The 8,128-nt window shown below is 46.7% G+C and overlaps 2 protein-coding genes across 2 annotated transcripts in view; one reads left to right on the top strand and one right to left on the bottom strand.

Annotated features, from left to right (window-relative positions):
- Positions 1-1,199, top strand: part of LOC130384936 (docking protein 2-like) — a 7,603-nt gene extending 6,404 nt beyond the window's left edge. Inside the window, exon 8 of the mRNA XM_056593345.1 lies at positions 1-1,199. This exon is cut by the window's left edge and continues 832 nt beyond it. The gene's annotated coding sequence lies outside the window, so the exon portion shown is untranslated.
- Positions 1,200-2,151: 952 nt separating this feature from the next.
- On the bottom strand, positions 2,152-6,750 carry kazald3 (Kazal-type serine peptidase inhibitor domain 3). The gene is made up of 4 exons (XM_056592733.1): positions 5,854-6,750; positions 4,377-4,537; positions 3,285-3,432; positions 2,152-2,951 (listed from the first exon to the last, which is right to left on the bottom strand). Exons 1-4 carry the CDS (start codon positions 6,392-6,394, stop codon positions 2,857-2,859), a joined length of 945 nt encoding a protein of 314 aa, XP_056448708.1. The 5' UTR covers positions 6,395-6,750; the 3' UTR covers positions 2,152-2,856.
- Positions 6,751-8,128: the final 1,378 nt, after the last annotated feature.

Below are 8,128 nucleotides of genomic sequence, written 5' to 3'. Positions count from 1 at the left end.
TTCCTAGTTTTTCTTTTACTGAATTATCTCACTTGAAAAGCAAAAGCAAGTCGTCTTTTGAATGAATGATATGAAGTTACATATCAAGGTTTTGCTTATGGATGGCTTATAACCATAGACCATTTTACCATAATGCATTGCATCCATACTTTCAAGTATTTGATGTGGCTATAAACTTATATTACAGGACAACCATGCACTGTAATCCGTTTCAAGTTGTCATTAAAAGTCCTGGCTATTCTTGAGGTTAATCGTTATTTTTTTGTGATTGCCTTATATTTCAATTAATTAATTAATTAATTTTATTTCATTAATATACATAGGTAATAAAGCAAACATAGTTTTAAGTCCCATGTGTAAAATTTCGACTATCTTGTCACTTTAAATCGTATTTTCAATGCTGATCGATAGGGATTTCAATAATGTAATCAATAAAATCACATCCTGTAACTGAGACATTCTACAAATGGAAAATGAGTACCTCTCTCTTGGTTGACCAGAATCAAACAATCAACAATCCCAGAACCCCTCCAACTCACCCAAGCCACACAGAGGAGCTTCGCTAGCTGGCATCACATAGCTGTTTTCACACATGTCCTCCGGCTTTTGTGTTGCCAAATTCAATAACAACCCTGTTGTTTAGGATTTTTTAGTTCTGAAAGTCTCTCTTGTAAGACACTTTGGACTAAAGTGTCCACCAAGCAAATGGCACCGAGGCTAGGGGAGAACAAGCTGGTGCAACCGAGGGGCTCGTTGATCAGAGAGAAGAGGTTGGTGGTTCAGAGGCCATTGAAGATGAAGCCAGAGGATCAGAGGTTTATGGAGGTAAGGCTAGTGGATCACAGACCTTTGGAGAAGAGGTAGGTGGATCCCAGTCTAGGCATGAAGAAGCTGGGGGTTCAGAGGCTAATGGATTAAAGGCTAGTCAAGAAGCTAGTGGAACAGAGGCTAGTTGATCAGAGGCTAGTTCTAAGGAGGCTAGTGGAACAGAGGCTAGTGGAACAGAGGCTAGTTGATCAGAGGCTAGTTCTAAGGAGGCTAGTGGAACAGAGGCTAGTGGAACAGAGGCTAGTTGATCAGAGGCTAGTTCTAAGGAGGCTAGTGGAACAGAGGCTAGTGGAACAGAGGCTAGTTGATCAGAGGCTAGTTCTAAGGAGGCTAGTGGAACAGAGGCTAGTGGAACAGAGGCTAGAGGAACAGAGGCTGGTGGAACAGAGGCTGGTGGAACAGAGGCTGGTGGAACAGAGGCTAGTTGATCAGAGGCTAGTGGAACAGAGGCTGGTGGAACAGAGGCTGGTGGAACAGAGGCTAGTTGAACAGAGGCTGGTGGAACAGAGGCTAGAGGAACAGAGGCTAGTGGAACAGAGGCTAGTGGAACAGAGGCTAGTGGAACAGAGGCTAGTGGAACAGAGGCTAGTGGAACAGAAGCTAGTGATAGGGTGATATGCTATTTTGTGTGCAGAGGTCTGTGAGTATTTTCCATCCAATGCTTTAGTTTTCGTCCACTAATAGTGACCATATGTTCCCTAGAAGCCCCCTTCTCTTTCCACTGATACATTCAGACATCACCACTCATTTGATTCTGAAAACGTTCCTGTTGCACACATGTAGAAAAAAATAGCAACACACTAATGCCTTTTCAGTGAACAGGATATTAAGTATGAAGAGATTTTCACACAGCCTCTTCCCTCCCTCTCTTCCTCTCCCTGGCAGTTTGTCCCTCTTTTTATTCTCTCTTTCTCTCTCTCTCTCTCTTTCTCTCTCTCTCTCTCTCTCTCTCTCTCTCTCTCTCTCTCTCTCTCTCTCTCTCTCTCTCTCTCTCTCTCTCTCTCTCTCTCTCTCTCTCTCTCTCTCTCTATCTCTCTCTCTCTCTCTCTTGACTCTTCGAACAAAGGAACATTGATTCACCACATTATCTGTTCTGTAGTATTTTGCACACACACACACACACACACACACACACACACACACACACACACACACACACACACACACACACACACACACACACACACACACACACACACACACACACACACACACACACACACACACACACACACACACACACACACACACACACACGCCGATAAGCAAGGCCATCACCATTTTCTCAGCAAGTCCTCCAAGCCTTTGTGGTTAATTGCTAGATTGCTTTTATTCTATAACATTAAATGGTGATTATAATGTCAATTATATAATGTCAATTATATAATTGGATTTAGAGGTCCAACTTATATTAAAATATTTTGTGTACTGGCTTATATTTGTTAATCACAAATCAACAACAGCAACTTCTGCGAACATGACAGATAAAAACCACCACAATATAATAGAAAAATAGATACAGGCTTTTAAAATAAAATAAAATATTTGAATCCAGTTTTTGTTGTGGATTCCTAAATCCAGAATCCAGCTTCTGCAGGAATTTGTGGATTTCCAGATGTTGTCCTGCTGTTCCCTTTTACTTAAAGAGTTTCATGTTTTGTGCTGCACTCTACTCAGTCTGTAAAAGTTTCAAAGGAAAAAACAATGTGAAAATAAATAGATTATTCCTGACAACATCAAGTGTATTTGTTCCCCCTGGTGACACCATGATGCATGTCGTCCTCATGCAGTACTCTCATCTCTTTAGGTAGTCCAAACACCTCATCCACTGCCATTGTATGTCCAGGAACAATTTATGGACCTCAGAGAAGTTGAAAGCAAAATGGCTACTCCTGATATAACCACAGGCCAAAAGCTGCACTCCACTGTGATGCGGATTTCAAGCAAACATTTTCTTTGGTCAAACCCTTGTCAGTGTGGAGTTTAGAGAATGTGAGAAGATGATTTATAGTCCATTTTCCATTCCGTTCAGTAATAATCTTGGTCTTCTCCTCTGGGCTGACTGTAGTCCAACATCTCCTTCATCTCAGAGACACTGGCTGTCAGATAGGCAGACAGCTCCTCTGGAGGACAGACAGATGGACAGGCAGACAGATGGTTGAACAAGCAGATAATCAGTTTGGATGGTGCAGTAAAGGCTGTGTGTTCGCAAAGCCATCAAACGGCTGTCGAACATGAAATGCAATAATAAAGTCAATTTCTACTCTAGTGTGGGGAGGTGTTTTTACTCTAGTGTCTGGCAGGTGTTTCTACTCTAGTGTCTGGGAGGTGTTCCTACTAAAGTGACTGGGATATGTTTCTACTCTATTGTTGGAAGGTATTTCTACTCTAGTGTCTGTGAGGTGTTTCTACTCTAGTGTGGGGAGGTGTCCTCAATCTGGTCTCTGCGGCAATACCTTGACTGAGGACTCCCAGCGTGGCGGAGGCCGACACGGAGCCCAGGTTGTTACGGGCAACACAGCGGTATGTTCCAGAGTCCTTGTGCTCTGCGCCCTCAATCTGCAGCCAGCTGGAGAGCTCAAACCTCTGGGGTCCGCCCCGGGACTGAGGAGGGGTCAGAGAGAAAGGATCCATGGTTTAATCACATGGCCCAAGTTTTATATATTGAATATATTGTCAGCATTTAACAAAGAAATATTAAACACAGCGAGCCATGTGAGACCACCTGGAAGACCCTGTTTGTTTTCATTAAAAATAAAAGAAAGGCCAGATTCGGAAACTAATTTTTTATAGAAAGTTATGTCTAACCAAGTTATTGAGGACACTGTGGAAAGTTAGCACAGTTCTCCTCAGCCAGATAAGTCTTGCTAAATGAGTGGCCTTGACAGCCTGATCCAGAGCATCCTGGGCTGGGGCCCTGCTCCACATCCCCACAGCTGGGTCGAAATGAACAGGAGCCCTTCGGCTTTATATTCTAATGTTTAGATTTGCTTCTATATACATTGACTTTAATATACTTTTTACTTTTGTATTACATTATAGCATTGAAAGAATCATCAATGTCACTTGAATGAAGAGCATCATGTTTGAATACAATATTTCATTTGATAGTACTTTATCTTAGGGGAGCCCAGCCACCCCGGCCCCCCACGCCCTTCCTCAGAATTCTTAGCAGACGGACAAACAGACAGGCAGGCAGGCAAGGAGACAGAAAGACAGACAGACAGACAGACATAGACAGACATAAAGATAGACATAAAGACACACACACACACACACACACACACACACACACACACACACACACACACACACACAGACACACACACACACACACACACACACACACACACACACACACACACACACACACACACACACACACACACACACACACACACACACACACACACACACACACACACACACACACACAACAGACACATCAAGGCAGGCCAACAGACAAGCATACATCAAGGCCGAGAGACGGTCAGACAGACAGGCAGACATACAGCTCAGCCCCCCTGGCCCCAGCGGCCCTGCCTCACCTGCACAGAGATGTGGGGGTCGTCCCCTGGCAGGAGGACCTGATGGCCGTCCCTGGTCCAGTCCACCTGGGCCATGGGGAAGGCGAACACCTCGCAGAGGAACACCAGGCTGCTGCCCGCCCCCTTCACCTGGTTCTCAGGGGCCACCTTGATCACAGGGACTGGAACCCACAGGATCACAGGTGTGTGTGTGAGGGCATGCATGGACAGACAGGCAGACAGGCAGACAGACAGACAGACAGACAGACAGACAGACAGACAGACAGACAGACAGACAGACAGACAGACAGACAGACAGACAGACAAACAGACAGACACTTCCAGGCAGGTAGGCACACAAACAGAGAGACAGGCATTCATTAAGATAGACCGACAGACTGACAGACAGTCAGACAGATAGACAGACAGACAGACAGACAGACAGACAGACAGACAGACAGACAGACAGACAGACAGACAGACAGACAGACAGACAGACAGACAGACAGACAGACAGACAGACAGGTATGCAAACAGACAGACAGACAGACAGAATTCCTGACACAGACAGACATCCAGGCAAGAGGCTATCCAGGCAGACTGACAGCAGGCAGACATAATTAAATACTTGCAGGAAGACAGACAGACAGACAGACAGACAGACAGACAGACAGACAGACAGACAGACAGACAGACAGACAGACAGACAGACAGACAGACAGACAGACAGACAGACAGACAGACAGAAAGACAGACAGGCAGGCAAGCAGACAGACCAACACACAGACACACATCAAGGCAGGCAGACAGGCAAGCCGACATCAAGACCGAGAGACAGACAGACATTCAGACAGACAGACAAACAGAATTCTATAGCAGACAGAAAGAGGCAGGCAAGCAGGCAGGCAAATAGAAAAACGGACGAACAGACATCCAGGCAAGGGGCTCCAGGCAGACTGACAGCGGGCAGACATAATTAAATGCTTGCAGGAATAGAGACAGACAAGCAGGCAGACAAATAGGCATGCAGGAAGACATACAGAGAGAGAGGCAGACAGAAAAGCAAAAATCAAGTCAGAGAGACGGACAGAGGGACATAATTCGAAGCAGACAGACGGGCAGTCAAGCAGGCAAATAGACAGAGAGACAAACGGGCAGACAGACTCAGACAGATAGAAAGATAAACAGACAGATATGCAGGCAGACATGCAGGCAGGGAGCCATTCAGGCATAGGCTACAGGAAGCAGGCAGGCAGACAGACAGACAGACAGACGGACAGACAGACAGACAGACAGACAGACAGACAGACAGACAGACAGACAGACAGACAGACAGACAGACAGACAGACAGACAGACAGACAGACAGACAGACAGACAGACAGACAGACAGACCGACAGACAGACAGACAGACAGACAGACAGACAGACAGACAGACAGAGAGAAAGACAGACAGACAGACAGACAAACAGTCAGACAGACAGAAAGACGACCCCACCTGTTTTACACGGTTCCCTCTCGCTCAGCTTGAGTTGAGGGTTGGAGAAGTTGGCCTCCCTGAACTGACAGATGTTCAGGTAGGTGATCCCCTCGCTTCCGCACACCGGCTCGTGCTCCGTGCACACACACTGCGGCTCGTCTCCCTCCTCCTCCCGGTCCCGCTCTCCTCCCGGCCCAGGACCCCGATGGTCCACGCGGCACGACAAGCCGCTTCCACAACGCCCGTAGTACACACTCCGCTCCCCGGGGTCGCACGGCTGGCCCTCCAGGTTCCCGCACTCCTTGCAGCATCCACAGGCGTCCATCAGCACACCGGCTCGGCAGCCCAGGGCCAGCGGGCACAGGTCCGGCTCACACGGCTCGCAGCGAAGCGTGTCGTTTCTAACGCGGTCAAACGCGTCGTCTAGTCGGTCGTAGTCCAACAGCGGATCGATGGGCTGATCGGTGTCATCGCTGACATAGTTCGGGAAGCAGGAAGAATTGTTGATGCTTAGAAAGAGCCAAAGCACCAAACGGATCATGTCGAGCACCGGTGGCATCTTCGGTAAAGTAGAATAAATCAATAGAATTTGCTTCAACTAGTTACGCTTTCACTTGCTGCCAACCCAGGCGTTTTCATGCAGAGGACAAGAGTGTCATAGTTCCGAGCCTGGGAACTGTCTGCCTGCTGACGTTGACAGAGCGGCTCCCGTCTGAGCGTGAGCCGCAGACGGCGGGTCCGAGACGCTGTCAGTGTGGGACGGGCCTGCGCGCGTCTACTAAACTATGGTCCTATCTTTCAAACTGGGTACCGTACATTAATGATCTGATAAAAGTTTCAACAAAAAAATCGACATTTGGGATTTTCTTCGGCGTGTTTGGCTGTGTTTTCCGTACAGCAGAATGCTGCCCTAACAGTAGTACCAGCTGTGTGTGTCTGCCGTCCCTCCCCCCAGCCAGCCTATAGACTCCCGTTCTGTCTGACTCTCAGCAGCCGCTTTAACCATCAGCCTGACCCGGTGTGTCCACCAGTCATTTACTACCGGAAATCTAAACACACACACACACACACACACACACACACACACACACACACACACACACACACACACACACACACACACACACACACACACACACACACACACACACACACACACACACACACACACACACACACACACACACACACACACACACACAGTTCTTTCATCTACTTTGTATCTATATGTGTCACATGGCTGTGTGTGTATGTGAGCATGTGCATTAATTTGTGCGTGTTTGTTTGTGTGAGTGTGTGTGTCTGTGTGTGTGTGTGTGTGTGTGTGTGTGTGTGTGTGTGTGTGTGTGTGTGTGTGTGTCTGTGTGTGTGTGTGTGTGTGTGTGTGTGTGTGTGTGTGTGTGTGTGTGTGTGTGTGTGTGTGTGTGTGTGTGTGTGTGTGTGTGTGTGTGAGTGTGTGTGGATTACCTTAACTATAATTTCAGAAGTGTGTGGTAGGCCTTGCTCTAGCTGTAATAAGCAGCTACCACACTGGAGCAGACTATAGCAGTGTCAATACTCTCAGTTTAGACAGAAACCTGAGACACATTCCACAACCTGTGTGTTTGTGTGTGTGTGTGTGTGTGTGTGTGTGTGTGTGTGTGTGTGTGTGTGTGTGTGTGTGTGTGTGTGTGTGTGTGTGTGTGTGTGTGTGTGTGTGTGTGTGTATGCCTGAATAAGTGAGAGAGAGAGAGAGAGAGAGAGAGAGAGAGAGAGAGAGAGAGAGAGAGAGAGAGAGAGAGAGAGAGAGAGAGAGAGAGAGAGAGAGAGAGAGAGGGAGAGAGAGAGGGAGGGAGAGAGAGAGGGAGAGAGAGAGGGAGAGAGAGAGGGAGAGAGGGAGAGAGGGAGAGAGGGAGAGAGAGAGAGAGAGAGAGAGAGAGAGAGAGAGAGAGAGAGAGAGAGAGAGAGAGAGAGGGAGATAGAGATGGATAAAGAGTGTGGAAATGGGTGTTTTGTAGGGTGACTTACCTTGAATACATGGACATTGTTTTTGATACTGTTGTAAATTAGATGTTTGTACCAATGTGGGTTACATGTGTTTTGGGGTATGTGTGCTGTAAGAATGTCCTTCTATTGTGTTTTGTGTTAAATCAAACTAACATTAAGAAGTACATGCTCATTTATATTTTCTATTTAGTTATTTCGGATGCCTCAATATCATATTTGGAGATTTAATGTTAATGTCCTGTTATTTGTATTGCATTTTGTATTCTTCTTGCGACTCAAAAGAAAGTGCCTCTTCATCTATTCTTCA

This window comes from Gadus chalcogrammus, chromosome 6 (genome assembly GCF_026213295.1).
Source record: "Gadus chalcogrammus isolate NIFS_2021 chromosome 6, NIFS_Gcha_1.0, whole genome shotgun sequence".
NCBI classification, from domain to species: domain Eukaryota; kingdom Metazoa; phylum Chordata; class Actinopteri; order Gadiformes; family Gadidae; genus Gadus; species Gadus chalcogrammus.
Note: the sequence above shows the minus strand (reverse complement) of the source record. Positions and strands in the feature narration are given on the sequence as shown.

Excerpts from the sequence above, each read along its gene's own strand:
- kazald3 (XM_056592733.1), bottom strand. The coding sequence starts at position 6,394 with ATGCCACCGGTGCTCGACATGATCCGTTTGGTGCTTTGGCTCTTTCTA. Across the intron at positions 3,433-4,376 it reads ACCCCCACATCTCTGTGCAG|TCCCGGGGCGGACCCCAGAG; the intron begins GTGAGGCAGGGC and ends ACCCCTCCTCAG. Across the intron at positions 2,952-3,284 it reads GCTGGGAGTCCTCAGTCAAG|AGGAGCTGTCTGCCTATCTG; the intron begins GTATTGCCGCAG and ends TCTGTCCTCCAG.